The 15,622-nt window shown below is 52.0% G+C and overlaps 1 protein-coding gene across 3 annotated transcripts in view; it reads right to left on the reverse strand.

The window, feature by feature from the left end:
* TPCN1 (two pore segment channel 1) overlaps positions 1-15,281 on the reverse strand; it is a 58,290-nt gene extending 43,009 nt beyond the window's left edge. The window contains exons 1-2 of one of the 3 annotated variants that reach the window (XM_078060932.1): positions 15,102-15,281; positions 12,353-12,586 (exon numbers count right to left, since the gene is read on the reverse strand). In XM_078060932.1, coding sequence (XP_077917058.1) covers positions 12,353-12,464 — 112 coding nt within the window. In that variant the 5' untranslated portion in view covers positions 12,465-12,586; positions 15,102-15,281. Of the gene's footprint in view, positions 1-12,352; positions 12,590-15,101 lie in introns of all 3 variants that reach the window. The other 2 variants (XM_036123697.2, XM_078060933.1) reach the window with 2 other exon arrangements.
* Positions 15,282-15,622: the final 341 nt, after the last annotated feature.

Here is a 15,622-nt window from a genome sequence, read left to right on the forward strand (position 1 = left end):
CCTGTTGAGTGAGGCAGGCCGCCCAAAAGAGGCATCACGGGTAAAGAAAAATACAGTGGAAACCAAGAAGCCAACCTAACGAGTGGGTGAGAGACAGAGCTGCCTGAATTAAACTATCCCTGTAGTGCACCCAGGATGGTGGTCAAGGGAGTGAACGTATCATTCTTCCATTTACCATTTAAGAAAATGCCAAAACCAGCTAACAATTCCTTAAGAGGAAGTCAGGGAATTTAATAAGAGGAAGAGCACATTCAAGCCCTCCATCCAGAGTCCTTAAATTGCCTACTTAGGGCTCAGGAGGGGGCAACATCACCACTTTGTTGAAAATGAAACCCTGATACTTTATTATTACTTATTGTTTCCACTTACTGAGTTGGTCCTAGGCGATGTTATATGGAATTTCCCACTTAATCTTTATGTCAACCCTGAATGGAGGTATTCTTATCCCCATTGTACAGATGAAGAAACCAAGGCTCAGCTCCTCACCCGAGCTTGCACAGCTACCAGCCAGTGACGCCGAAATTTCAACCCCGTCCTTCGCTGTAGACGGAGAGTCTCTGAAGAAACAGGAGAATGTTGTAGAGTACCAGCAGACAACATCGCCCACCCAACACACACACATTTCTAACGACCTAAGAACTCTCCCAAGCCACCCCTATCTCCAGACTTGTGAGTCTCTAGGCACGCTGGGCCGGCGTCTGATCTCCACACCCGAAAACAGCACAAAATAACCTGCAACACGACCACACGGGCCAACGGGCCTAGAGGCCGAGTGGGCTCTGGTACTGAACAAATGTGGGCCCTATCGAGGCGACCAGACCGGCCCCGGGGTGTGCTGTAAAAACTGCGATTGCAGACGACAAGGCCAGCCAGCCAAGTGTGAACAGCCGAGCCCGCAAGAAGAGGGCACCCTCGGGAGTCACAGAGAGGAGACATCATGCTTGTCGACGACCACCCACAAGTGAGAGCCAACACATCCGGCAGCTTGGAGGGGCTCCAAGCCATTAGCCAGCACTGAGCACCACCACTCTGCCCGAGCTGATTTTCAGCAAGAGCTAAAGGAATAAAAAAAAAATAAAAATAAAAATAGATACTGAATCCAACAAAACGAGAGATTATAGCAAGAGAAAAAAGGCAGCCTAGAAATGGCAGGGTGGCGGGGTGAGGGGTGGGAAGGTGGGAGCCAAGCACCCCAGGCTGCCACGGCAATTATGAGACACGTGTGGGCTCGTGGAGAAGTGCGAAGCGCTAGAACCATCCAAAAAGTCAGCTCTTCCCAGGCGCAGCAGGGGCCAGGCCCAGCCCTGACTATTTCTGACTCATCACATGTGTATGAGTCTCCTTGTCACCCCAGATGGCTCCAGGAGCTGGCTACACTGTGACCCACAGAGTCACCTGGGGCCTTGGATGTTCTGTGAACCTGGTGAGTCACTCCCAGATATGTTACTTCACATCTATTTACGAAGCACTCAGGCTGAGTAGAAAAGACACAGTCTCTGCCTTTGCAAAACTTGTACTACCAGAAAGAGGCACATTCGTGCCCCACATCAGCACCTAAAACAATAGCACCCAGCCAGACTTTACCCCGAGGGGGGCACTACGCCCTCCTGTCTTGTCCAACCTGGCCGCCTCAAATGGGCATCACAGAGACACTGAAAGACATCCACAAACAGGTTAAACCCTGATTGAAAGGAACTTGGTTTATAAAACCCAACTCGACACTGGATGAACTCAGGGGTATTAATCATACTATGAAGATGATTTGCCAAACTCAGCCTTCTTGCCCGTATTTTAAATTATCTACCTCACCAAAATTCCATTTTCTTACAACCTTTAGGAATCCATCATGGCGCAAAGCAAACCTCGATTCAGTCCGTAAGACATTAATCAAATCTACCACATGCAGGTGCTGGGGAGGGAAAGGGCCTCTGTGCCTGGAGAGCAGAGGAGGCACAGACAGCACAGAGAATGGGAGGTTGTGGACGGGCAGCCACTACCCTAACTAGTTAGGGAGGCCTGGGGAAGGCTGGGTGGAAGAACAGGACAAAGGTCTTCAGCTGGAGAAAGTCGGAGTGGGGATGGATCAGAAGCGAGAGACAGCAGCCCATGGGGACACTGGTACTGAAAAGTGGTTTAAATGAGGTTATCTGAGCGGTGCCATGTTTTAAGACTTCTGATTATCGGTTCTGAGTTCTGGGGTGGAGTAAGAGAAGGGAGGCCGGTCAGCCCGGAGTGTAACTGAGAAGAAATTTCTCATGGCCTGGAAAGTGCTGGGACCCCTGCCAGGGGCTTGGAGCCAGGCAGGGAAGGTGGGTCGGAGCACTTGGTTTCCAAGGGCTTCATCTTACACTTGATCCGAGAACTTGGTCTAACCTTCACCATGGGAGCGGGTGGAAGTTTACGGTTTCCTTGTCTACACTCTGAGGTTAGTGAAACTTTCAAGGCTACTCAAGTCTGGGCAGAGAAGCGCTTCTGCCGGGCAAGGCCTGAGAGCAGAGGTGACAGGGGTGTGGGATTAGGGCTCACAGCCACACACCTGCCTGCCCGAGCGCCCACCATCAGCGACAGAACGAATGGGCCCCAGTCTGCTTCACTCTCCACACCTCAAACTGCACACCTGCAAAATGGGGATGCACACCATTAGTGCACAAGGCCTGCTAGGGTCAACCGGCTAGAAACATCACTGCACACATCTTTTCCTTCTGCAATCCAGTGTCACGGTGCTTGGTGCCCCTAACAAGAGAGTAAGGAGACTGGCTCGGGGGAAGACAGACTTTAAGGCAGCATAAAGGACACTGATTTGCAGCTACTGGATTCACTGTCAGGCCTGGGAGCAGGGGAGGAACCCACAGCGCACTCACGGGAGATATTTGCGAGTGTCGGTCCATAAGCTGGCTGAAGCCACTGTGCCTTCACCTAGCAGAGTCCCCAGACATAATTGAGGCTTTCATGGAAATACAAAGCCCCTAAATCATGCCTTCCAAAATAAAAATAAAAAGACACTACGGCTGCAATATTATGCTCTGTGCTTGCTTTTATAGCTAAAATACACACATATATATATGTATTTTTTAAATTTGCAATCCAAATACCCCAGTTGTATTCGCTTCCTCAGTACATGAAGGGTGGCTACAAGGACAGAATCCAACCCTCCTTTTCCCCACAGAGGGGAAATGCGACACATGAAGTCTTTATCGTTTAGGACGACAGACAAAGTTAGATCTAGCTTCCCGGCTGAGCCGACTGAGAACTTCCTGAGCAACCCTTGATTACAATGGATTGCTCCGGGGGCTGTATCACTGCACTGGAACAAAGCAGAAACTTATCTGCCGGATACAGTCGGAGGCCATGCTTTTTTAAATCAGGAGAGTAGGCCCTTTCTGATCCTAAGGGCTTGGCGCGGCGGGACTAGGAAAGGCACAGTGGGCCAGGGCACAGCGGAATAGACTGATCCCAACCTCGCTCTTCTTTCCCTGACTCCTTTCCCCTTGTCGGCCGCAGCTCCTGATGCGTCTAGGAGGCACGCATCTATGCTCCAGGCCAGGTACTGTGCGAGTACTCCTCAGTTCTGTATTGTCCAGATGTTTCCTGAGGGCCCAGCATGAGGCAGGCGCGGTGCAGAGCTCCGAGGCTGTGCACATGACCCGGCCCTGGGGAAGGCCAGAGCCTGGTGGGGAAAGAGAGAAAAACGCCAAATCTGGTTCCTGCTGCTATAGAACACCCTAGGAGTTTCCTCTCCACCCACCTCCCAATCTCCAGGGAGAAAAGTAATTCCTATTCAGGGCTCCCCCACCTCAGGGTTTCTAAGGAAGAGCATCACAGTGGCTGGGGAAGGCAGCCAGAGTTGGCAAGAGGTCAGAGGGGAGATGCTTTGTCATCACATCACTTTCTGGCCCAAACAGACGTAGAAGCTCCCATGCCCTACTCGACCAAGTTCAAACTCCTGCTATTGGCATTTTAGGCTCTCCAGAAAATAGGTCTGCCTGCTCTGTCCCTACTCATGGCTCACGTCCACCAAGGGTTCCATCTGGTGTAAACCAGGCACTGTACGGATGGTCTGAGGTATGCCACCTTGTTTGACCCACGGCAGTAAACGGCAGAGCGGATTCAGACTCAGCTGGTTTGGCCCGCGAGTGCGTACTCTTAACCACGGCCCGCACCCGATGCGCCCCTGCTGCCCTGGCCTCTGGCTGCATGGGGAAGCGCACATCCTCTGTCCCTCTGCCCAGGCCACTGCCCCTGCCTATCTCCCTGGCATCCCCGACGCCCACCTGTCCTGAAATGCCACCTGGCCACAGGCCCGTCTGCCACTCCCTTAGCTGAGCCTTCACCATCACTTGCTCCCTTGACTCCAGCCACAGTGTCATATCTGCCCTGGTGTTGTCTCCACCAGAATTTACTCCACAGGCAACAAACTCCAATGCCTACAGGCCCCAGGCGGGTAACAAACACGGGAAGCTGGGGTGTGAGAGACCACAGGTGCTACGTGCTCATCCTGTGACCAAGCATCAGGCCTGCTTGATGATGCCACTTCTGAAAACACTGTTCAGGCCGAACAAAACAGGTCCACCAGGTCCCTGGGCCGCCACCACATTCCCTGGTCTCCACACCCAGCTCCAACCACTCCTCACAGGGCGGCGTGCTTGAATTCTCAGACACTCCCCGGAAACATGACCACGTCACTCTCCGGCTGAGAGCATCCTCTCCAGCTTCTCCATCACCCAGGATGAGGTCCCAGCTCCTTGGCCTGGCCTGAGGGTGGAGGGTCGGGACAGAACCTCCAAGATCCGGAGCCAGTCTCTCCTCCCCACCCTCCACCCCAAGCACCCCCACACCCACCCACTCCGACACCTCCAGGCCTCTGCCCCCTGCACCCTTCTACCCCCTAGCTCCAGCCTCCATTCCACAGATGGATGAAATCTGGTCCTTCTCTAGGCAAATCACATGGAAGCAGAGAGAAAAACCTCCCAGCCGGTTCCAATTCCCACTGAATGCCACCCAAAGGTCAAGAACATCTCATGGGCCACAGTTCCGTGGTTGGCTGTATACTGTTTCCTTATTTTGAAGTAGCTGGTTCTGAACAGAAAGTCGAGGCTGAATCGGTGTGCTCTTGCTCAGGTCATAAAGCAGTGGGCCACTGACCAGATTTTATTCGGTCGGCTGTGTTTAAGAAATGAGAACTGGTTACCAACTGGTTACCAATATTTAAAAATCAGAAGACTTCCGATTAAAAGTATAGGTTTTGACTTCTCTTGATACAGTGGAAAATCTGTAACAATGAGCCTGTGATCCTGTACGGCAGGGGCAGGTGGAGGGGCAGCCACCGGGAAGTGAAGGCCCAGGCCCGCCGGGCCCCAGGACCTACGCTACAAGGTCAATTCCGCTGAACCAGATCCTCTTGAGTGGTTCGAACAGAGGCAGAACTACACATTTTTACAGCTAAATAAGTCCCTCCCACAAAGAACAAACAAGGCAAAAGGGGCCCCCAGTGCCAAAGGCAGCCCAAACACCCATGACCTAACTCAGTTATCCAATCCAAGGATATCCTCCGGGGGGCCCCAAGGTGGGGTCACCTGCCCAGCAACCACTGACCTCAGGGGGTCACCCTCCTCAGGACCCCACCCTCCTCAGGACCCCAGGAGCCTTATGCCACACTCCCAAGCTGGTGTTCCTTTGTCCTTCCTTTCTACTCCCCAATCTTGACTCCTTTAAGTTCTCATTTTCAGCCCCACCACTGTGATGGAAAATTGAGCTCAATACCTGTGCGGAGGAAGAGCTGAAGAAGGGCATGCATGGAGGAGAGAGCCAGAGTTTTCTACTGGGGGGAATTGTGGGTGTCCTTTGTGGTCTGGTTTTTCACTTGCCCATATTTTCTGGTTCCTCTGCGATGATCCAATACAGTTTGTACAATGACACCCCATTGGCTTGGCTATTTTTACACTATGAAGAGGAGCTCTAGGTATGGAACTCCAATTTAGAATAACACGTCTCGTAGGAAATAAAAGTTAAAAAAAATAAAAATAAAAAAATAAAGAGGGAAACTGACTTCCTTTTGGAAAAGAAAATTCAGCCTAAAATTCTCCCTCTTCCACAGAGTTTACCTCTTGGCATGCAGCAACAGGAGTTAAGGGCCTGAGTCTGGGGTCAGAAGACATGAGTTCAATGCCGTGGCTCTTCCTGGCTGCGTGACCTTGGGGATGTTTCAACCTCCCAGAGCATCAGTTTCCTCGCCTGTCAGACGGGGATCCTGAAGGTGCCGGCCTCACACATCTGCTGGGAGCACCCAACGAGAGAGCCAGCACGAGCAGAGTGCCTCTGGACACTGCCTGGCACCTGGTGTAGGGGCTTCATCCCCAAGAGCCGTGATCTTCATCATGTATGACCTTACTCAGCTTGGACTGACAGGGAGGGAAGGGAAAGAGTGAAGAAGTGTCCAAATCAGGGAATTTGCCCCAGCAAAGGGATAAGAATGGAGAGCCGCCACGTGGGCTCCCCGAACACCAAGGTGGGATGGAGGCAGTCCGGGGACCACCGTCCATCTTGGGGCTTCCCCTCAAGAGCTGGGGTTTCCCTCCTGGGCCACCATTCGAGGTGGCCTCGGGGAAGGCACCGCCATCAGGAGCCCCCCGAGACGCACTGCTGTGAGCCATCCAAGCCCTCCCATGCTCCCTCCCTGACTTGGAGGCTGAGAAGCCGGCTGCTCTGGCTCATGGAGCGCTCCGGAGCAAATGTGAACGGAGAACCCCCCGAGGCGCTGGGGGGAGAGCAGTGCAGCCGGCGCTCCAGCCCGCACCCAGCTGCCATGACCGCCATTTCGCCGCGGTGGCTTTCTGCGTGTGGAGGGGAGAGATGGCATTTGGTGGCAGGGGGGCCCCAGGCAACAGACAGGATCCCTTGTGAAGACGCAGAGGGCTAAGGAAGCGAAAGGCTTCAAGTCTGGGTTATGAGGCTGGAACCCAGCAGGCTGGGTGCTTGCTCATTTTAATGGGTGCGTCCGCCGGCCTGGTGACACCCAGCATTCTGCCTTGGTGAGGCCCGAAGAAAGCCCGGGAATGACTCCGCGGAGCCAATGCCCAGGATCCCCGGGAGGCTGTGAAAACCTAATTGCTGTTTGGTGTCCAGCTGCCGAGCTGCCTCCGCCTCCGCGTCCTGGCTCGCCGGTGGCCACCCGTGGTGCCGGGAGTGAGGCAGACAGGATTCAGATCCTGGCCTGGGTTCAGGACCCCTGCTCATGTACCATGATATTCCAAAGAAGCAGCCCGGTCTCCGGCCATGACAACAATGCCTATGACTGGCCGAGCACTTCTTGTGGGGAGCATGCACGTGATCTCACGAAATCCCAACAACCCTCCTGGGACATGCTAGCATGACCCCACTCTACAGACTAGGAGGCTGAGGCTTCCAGAGGCAAAGATCCCTACGTGGCTAGACCTGGAAGCCTGGAGCTTGACTCTGGAGCCCGCACGCTGAATCAGTCTACCACCTGGGGTATCACAAGTGGCAAAAGCTACATGAGTCCCTTGGACAGTGTTCACTTTTTGGCAAGGACACTGGGCAAGAACCATGGGCACAGATTTCTGTGATGGAGAGCTCACTTTGGGGTTGATCATCCTTGGATGGACAGCCCCCACTGCTCTTTCCCAGCTCATCCTGGCTACGCCTGCCCCAAGGCCAGCAGCTCTGGCCCACCTTGACTGGGCCTGGTGCCAACTGGCTCTGGCTACATGAAGACTCTGGAAAAGGAGCCAGGATGCCACATGTTGGCCCCCTGCAAGGGGGCAGTGGCCCTCTACATTGCTAGATACCGCACTGAGCAAGGTAACTCCCGATGGCAAACTCGGCATCAGGGTGAAGGAGGAAGACGGGGCTCCGCTGCCTTGTTACCTTAGGCCTTATCCCTGCATGGCTTGTCACCTGGAAACCAGGGACCACCAGCACCAAAGTAGCCCCATGAGACGAAGTGTCTCAGCCGCTCCCCTCGACCCCAATCCTTTTTATACCCAGAAAAAGCATAGTGTGCAGGCCCATCTTAAGCAACTGTTGGGTCAAAAGGCAATGAGAAGGCAAAAGGTGAGTGTGACCAGAATTCCCTTGGAAAATCCTTTGTATCGCCCCCAGTGTTCAGCCTGATACACAATGCACACCGTGAGCTATTTCGAAACCACACTGTCAAACGCCAGCCCCACTGCCCATTTTCAAGGTTATTCCTAATTTTCAGGCTTTAAATACCTCTGCTTCTACCTGCCTCCTTTATCAAGCTGACATCTGCCTATGAGTCATTCATTAGCATTTCGGCAGCCACTCTTATAGCCCAGAGACGTCTGAGTCTTGGATAAAATCCATTCTTGCCCACAAAGGGGAAAAAAAAAAAATGATCCCAACCCTCCAGATTCCTGTGAAGATGACACCCCAGCATAGGCCACCCCTAGCGTAGGGTCAAAGGTCAGAGGCAGCACAGCCAGGTTCCTGCATACCTGCATCTGAGGAGAGGGCAAGGAGGGTTACAGGCTGAACTGTGTCCCCCTAAAATTCCTATGTTGAAGTTCTAACCCCAGGACCCCAGAATGTGGCCGTATTTTAAAGAGGTAATTAAGGTAAAATGAGGTCCTATGGCTGGGCCCTAATCCAACCTGACTGGTGTCCTTGTAAGAATGGATTAGGACACAGACACCCAGACTAAGGGACGAACATGTGAGGACACAGTCAGAAGGCGGCTGTCTGCAGGGAAAGCAGGGAGGCCTCAGAAAAAAACGAACCCTGCTGACACCTTGATCTTGGACTTCTAGCCTCCAGAACCGTGGGAAAATGAACTTTGGTTGCTTAAGGCCCCCAGTCTGTGCTATTTGTCATGGCAGCTGGAGCAGACTAAAACAAAGGCGTACATAGGTGCAGAGCCAGCAGAAGGCTTCAGTGACAGCTGCTGGGCTGGGCGGAGGCCCAGGCTTGACCACGGCTCACGCCCTTAGAAAGCTGGCTTGGTTCTCAGTGGCTCATGGCCACGTAGCCGCCAACTCTGCTGAAGGCCTCTGTCTGAATTCTGCCAACTCCTTGATACCGCAAGGGTTTATATCAGCGACAGACTGGGGGTGACAGTGGCAGCCTCCAGGACAATCAGCTGTGCTGTGAGCAATGAGACTCCGAGCACTGGTTAGGAGAAGAGGCAGGGGAGATGCTGCCTACCTCTGACCGGGGCCCCGACGGCCACTCCCACGGCCAGCTGAAGGCTCCAGAAACCCAACGAGGTTTATTTCCACCATGATTTGTTGAGGCATTGAGCTGGGTGATACCAAGATGAATGGAACTCGGGGTCCAGCAGGTCATCAGATGGTTAACCAAGTCATTACCACACAGTCAGCTACTTGTAACAGTGGAAGCCTCATCTAGATACCAAAGCAGAAAAGGGCAGTGACTAATAAGCCATGTCAGGAATGGGAGGTTCGGTGGCGCCTTCAAAGAGATGGGATTATCGACAGGATTCCCAAGACAGAACTGGAAACAAGCAACAACCGCAAACAAGAGGCTGGGAAAGGGGTTCTAGACAGTCTCCAGCAAGGCAGAGAGGTTTAAGAATGCACGGGGGTTTCGCAGAACTAGAAGGAGTGTGACACTGTGGGCTAAGGCTGGAAATGGGACCGTTCGGGCAAGAAGGCACCAGAGCACACAAGGCCTTGTACACCGGGCTAAAGAGCTTGGCCTGTATCCCACGGGGGACAGGGAGGTCCTGGGGAGCTACAAGCTGGGGAGAGTACTGGGTCCGATTTGTGTTTTAGACAGGCTGCTCAGACAGCAGGGATGGGGGACCTTGGGTAGAAGGTCAATGCCAAAATCCAAGCATGAAATAACACAGGCCAAAACTGTCCTCAGACAGCCCAGACTGTTTTGCCAATGAGCCTTGAAGGATTACAACTATTAGTTCTTGGAGGTTTGAGCAAATGACCTAGTAAGAGGGTGAGAGGGGAAACTGAGGCACCAACACACTGTGCGGAAAGCAGTTTCCCTGGACCTTGACAGTTTTATATTTCATTGTTCTTAAATAGCCAAAGAAGCCACCGACTTCACCAAGATAAAAATAGCCTTACTAGAGGCCCATCCAAGGTTGGTTTTATTGTCTACTTGGCCTATTTCCCACTCAAGCTTCGTCAGTGGTTCAAAACCTGATCTTGACACAGAACTAGGTTGCTCTTCCCACTCTGAATCACAGGACAGCCAGACACCCTGGCCATCAGCTCTGATACTGTGGAAGGACTTAAAAGAGGCACCCAGACAATGACCAGGATTCCAATTTAGAATCTTGAGCCCGACTACTTCCACAATGATCCACACCGTTAGTATGTTAACCGCCCACCCTTGCAGTCCATTCCCTTGTTGGCCATGGACCTGACCACCTTCCACACTAGGGAGTATCCTACTTTGAAGCTGAGACTAGGGGGGACACCTGGGTGGCATCCAACTCATAGTTGAGCACCCAACTCATAACATAAAACATAAAAAAAAAAAAATGAAGCTGAGGCTAGGTCACATTCATTTACATCACTTTCTTCAAAGCACCTTACATAGTGGTGTGGGGTGGATATCAGAGGGGCCTTATTGCTTACCACCTATGTGACCTTGGACATGTTACTTAACCTCTCTGAGGCTGTTTCTTCCTCTGTAATATGGAAAATAATTTTATCTTGAGGTTATATGATGAGATTAATATATGTAAATGCGAAGGGCTAGTACTTGCATTTACTAAGGGCTTGTGATGGAACAAGGAGGAGAAGCAGGAGAGCAAAAAAGGGAGGAGGGGGAGGGGAGTCAAACAGTCCTGGGTTCAAATCTATGCTCAACCACTTGCTTGGCTGTGTGACCTTGGGCATGTTATTTTACCTCTCTGACTCATGGTTTCCTCCTCTGTCAAATAGGGATAATACTGCCTACCCTACAAAAGGATCTTAGTTAAGATAACAGATAAGAAAGAGCCTAATACTTAGCTTGCCAGCTCTAGGGCATTTAAGAAGTGAGCCTGAGGGGTGCCTGGGTGGCTCAGTCATTGTGCGTCTGCCTTTGGCTCAGGTCATGATCCCGGGGTCCTGGGATCGAGCCCCACATCAGGCTCTCTGCTCTGCAGGAAGCCTGCTTCTACCTCTCCCACTCCCCCTGCTTGTGTTCGCTCTCTTGCTGTGTCTCTCTCTGTCAGATAAATAAATAAAATCTTTAAAAAAAAAAAAAGAAGTGAGCCTGAAATCAGAGCCACTGATTTCTCTGCCCTGAATGGCACTTAGGGAAGAATCTGATTTCTATTCGGACCTCCCTGGACCACCCAGCTCTACCACTCTAAGTGGGGTGAACATGCCGAAGCAAGGAGAGGCCAGTTTATAGGGAGCCAGGCCTCCCATAGCACTCCCATCCACAGGAACACTGCTGTCCTTCATCACTTCCAAGGGGAGGCTGCGGAGCTCCCTGCGACTCAACTGTGTTCTCTCTGGACAAAGGAGACGGGAGAGCCAGGCTCGTCTTTCCCTGGACTCAAGTGTCTTCATTTGTGAACAGGAGGACAGCAGTACCCCTCTGTCCTGGCTCAGGAGCATGGCCAGCAGATGGAACATCCATTTGGTGAGGAGATCCTAAAGCGTTAGTCCCTGACATCTTAGGACCCTCCACAAAATGAAAGTTATTTTAAGGTTTCCTGGACCCAAGGCCTGGGCTTATGAGGGAAATGGCTCCGGGACAAGGACCAGAAAGCTTTTTAAGGTCTCTCATTCTGCCAGAAACACAATTAAAATGTAAAAAATTTAAAGCTCGCCTCTCTTGGGCTCACTTTGTGCTAGGCGCTGGTTTAAGAGGAAGACAAAGCAAAACCCCAAACCCTCAAATCAATGGATCACAGCAAATGCTTGCCCCCGTCCCACCCTGTCCTGGGCAATGCAGGGACTGAGCTCTACCGTGGAGAAGCAGTCATCTCTGCTTCCCTGCCAAGAGTTTCAGGTTGGACAGAGGAGGCTGGTGTTGAAATCGGTTTCTTTTTTTAACACGGAATGGGGCAGGGAAGCTAGCCAAAGAGCAGATTTGCCTGAGGTCCCCAACAAGCATCCACAAACAAAGCAGGGTACCTCAAGTGCAAGGGAGGTAAGGCCCTGAGAGAGGCGAGAGCCCCGGGAGGGCAGGCTACTCACTCCCTGGAAGCATCCCTAAGCTGGGGATGCAAGATTAGGACTCCATGGCCTGCCAGTAGTTTGTGTCAGAACTTAGGGGTCAGATGTAGGGCCAGGCATTAGAATACATGCATCTACTACCAGACCACCAAGCCCACAGCTCACCCCCCCGAAACAGAAAAGCTGTGCCTCATCCCCAGCGCACCCCACAGTCTTACTTCTGCTAGGCAGCTCCTCTTGGCCCAGGCCGTTGGAGGGAGCTAGTGGGGCACCGCCACCCTCGTCCAAGGTCAGGATGAGGGGAACGTCGTCATCTAAACTCACGGCCATGCTCTCCTCTCCTGCAGCCCTCAGGATGCGATGTCCAGAGCTTTAAATAGTCTCTGCTTTGAGCTCCCTTTCAAAGCCACTGGCCCAGAGGTGCTTCTCAGAAACTCCTCCATCAGAGGCATCTTCTAGGGTTTGGGGGATAAAAAAAGAAAAACAATTATCAAAATACAACCACTACTGAAGAAAATGTTCTGGAATTAGAGAGTGGCAACGGTTGCATAATCATGCAAATGTACCAAAAACTACTGAATTGCACCTTTTAAAATGGTGGCTTCTTTATGGTATGTGAATTATATCTCAAAAAAGAGTATTACAGTAATAGCATTAAAATATTGGGGGGGGAACTCTGTAAGAACAAATACTGAAAATTTAAGCATAATTATGTCTGGAGATTGAGATTATGGCTAATATGTTCTACTTCCATCCCTCTTTACCCTTGTTTATGTGTTCTATGAAGATTTTAAAGATTTAAAAAAAAAAAAAACCAACCATTAAAATAATAGTAGTTCATACTCAATGAGCACTTACTATGTACCGGGGCTCTTCCAACAATTTTTAAGTAAACCTGATTGAAACTTCGTAAGAGTAAGTAGGATCATTAGCCCCCATTACAGAGTGGGAGACTCTAGGCTCAGAGAGATTAAGGAACTTGCCCAAGAACCCACAGCTAGAAAGCCAAACTTTGGGTACTACACAGTCTAGCTCAGACCCGTTATCCTATCCACTACACTACAATTTCTCCAAGACCCAGCCTTGGTATTTACGTAGCACCTAGCTTCAGTGACGTGTAGAGGTCGTGTGCCAGATCACCTACACGTGCCCATATCATTCTCATATAGGCATTATTCTCCTAGATTTTGGTGTTTTAGGAGGAAGGAGAAGAGTATTTTTTAAAATGACGTCCAGAGTCACACAGCAAAAGCGCTCATCCTGGACTCCCAATTTTAAAACACTCAGAACTAGCCTGTTACAGTTCCTATTTATACACATTCCCATTTCCGCTGAGCAGGACCAAATGCAAAGTAAAGACTCAGCAGATCTGACAGCAGACCTTTGAACTTGAAAACAGCAGCAGGTTCCTTCCTCAAGCTGAGGCCTTCTGGGCTCAATCAAGTCGGCCTCCAAACTCACCCACTAAATGGCAACCTGGCAATTTGCATCTTTCACACATCACCAGAGCAAGTTCCTATGCGTCAGTATCTTCTTAAAACTAGGCAGCGAAAGTGAGCATCATTCTGTTTGCTAGGCCTGTCGCTCTCTGCTCTCAACGTCCTGTAAGACTTTTTTTAAGTTTCCCCCAGGTCTGGGGATTAATTTTACTTTGCAATCTCAATAATGGAGAGACAAAAGAGGAAATCCCAAATGAGACACTACTATTCGGCCTGTCTTAAGAATTATATGTTTTACTTATTTTCTTTTTGGTTTAACTTTTTACCACCAGGTATGTTCAAATATACTCAAAAATAGAGAGAATATGTAAAGGAACTTCCTTGTATCCATCACTCAGCTTTGACAATTAACGTCTTGTCATCCTCTCCCATGTTTATTTTACAGGCGAGAGAATCAATCAATCTTCTCGTCTCATCGAGAAGAGGTTTCTAAATTTTTATCGCTGTTATCATAATGGCTAGAGGTTTTTATTTTTAACTGTTTAATTTGTGATCGTTTGCTTGCAATGCATATGCAGTATCTTAGCTCTGTGGATCTCGACCCGGGTGACTTTGCCCCCCAGGGGATACCAGCAACCTACAGAGACATTTTTGATTATCATAACTAGGGGGTGGGGGTGCTCGTAGGCAGAGGGCAGGGATGCCCCTAAACATCCATCCTACAATGCACAAGCGAGACCTATCACAATATAGAAATATGTGGCTCAAATGTCAATAGCACTGCTGTTGAGAAATCCTATTTAGCTCATATCCCCACTTCACAGATGAGGAAAACTGGGGCTTAGAGGGGTTAACTTGCAAGCAGGCAAGGAGGAGAGCCCAGATTTCGCGCGGGCAGTCTGAATTCAGGGGCCCTCCCCACTTAACCATTACCCTCTCCCTCCTGGCAGAACCAGGCCCCCAGTTTGAGTTCAAGCCCATCATTTTGCAGAGAGGAAAAAGTGAGGCCCAGAGGGGAGAAGGGACTTGCCCAAGGTCACACAGTGCAGGACTCCTGAGTCCTAGCCCAGCGCTCCTCCCGCGGGCTCTGCTTCTCCCTCTATAGAGGACCCAGAAGGGAAGGGTCATTCGTGGGGACAGGTCCCAGGAAAGCGGGCCAGCAGCCATCCGTGACCCGGGCACGAGTCTCCGTGGGTGGGGCGCCTCAGGGCGCCAGGGAGCTGAGCAGATGGCGGGGTGGGGTGGGGGACAAGGAATGCGGGCGCCAGCTCCACGTGCTCCCCAGCCCTGGTCGGGGCCCCCGCGTGGGGGTCGCCCCAGGAAGCCGGGAGCCAGGAGAGCGGGCGCCAAGCCCCGGCCCGGGCTGAGGGGACAAGAGCGCGGCGATGACTTCCCCGCAGCCCGTCTGGGCCCGCCCTGCCCGCCTCCCACAGCCCAGTGCACAGCGGCAACCCCTCACTCCGCGCCCTCTGACCCCTAACCCCTGCCCTCTCCGTCAGGCCATCGCTCGCACCCCTCGGATTCTTACACGCGCCGCCCCAGCAACCCGGACGCGCGCCGGGGTCCGCACCGCGCAGCCCAGCCCGCGGGCGCCGCCGCGACCAAAGCCCCGAGCCTGGAGCTCTTGCAGCCACAGCAGGCGCCGCCACTTCAGCCGCTGCCACCACAGCAGCTGCGCCAGCTCTCCCGTCCACCGCCTACCGTCCCTTCCACCCCGCCGGCCCCGCCCCATTTCCCCTTTGCGGCGACCTATTGGCTACCTAGGCTGCATGGTGAGCTCTGATTGGCCAAGCCTCACGTCCTTCCCCAGTTCTCTCCCGCTGCCGTTGCCGGACTCCCTGCCCACCTCCTTGGGAAGGGGCGGAACAAATAAGCTCTGCCCCTTTCTCCTCCCACCCTCCCCGCCTTACTCGTTCAGCCCAACCCAGAGAGAGTCCCGGGTCTTTCAATTGGTGGAGGGTCAGAGAGGCGGTGCTTCTGATTGGTCAGGCCACAGGAGGTGGGGCGAATTGAGAGGAACAAGAAATTGAATGGTGAAAAGGAAAGTCA

This window comes from Halichoerus grypus, chromosome 13 (assembly GCF_964656455.1).
Source record: "Halichoerus grypus chromosome 13, mHalGry1.hap1.1, whole genome shotgun sequence".
NCBI lineage: Eukaryota > Metazoa > Chordata > Mammalia > Carnivora > Phocidae > Halichoerus > Halichoerus grypus.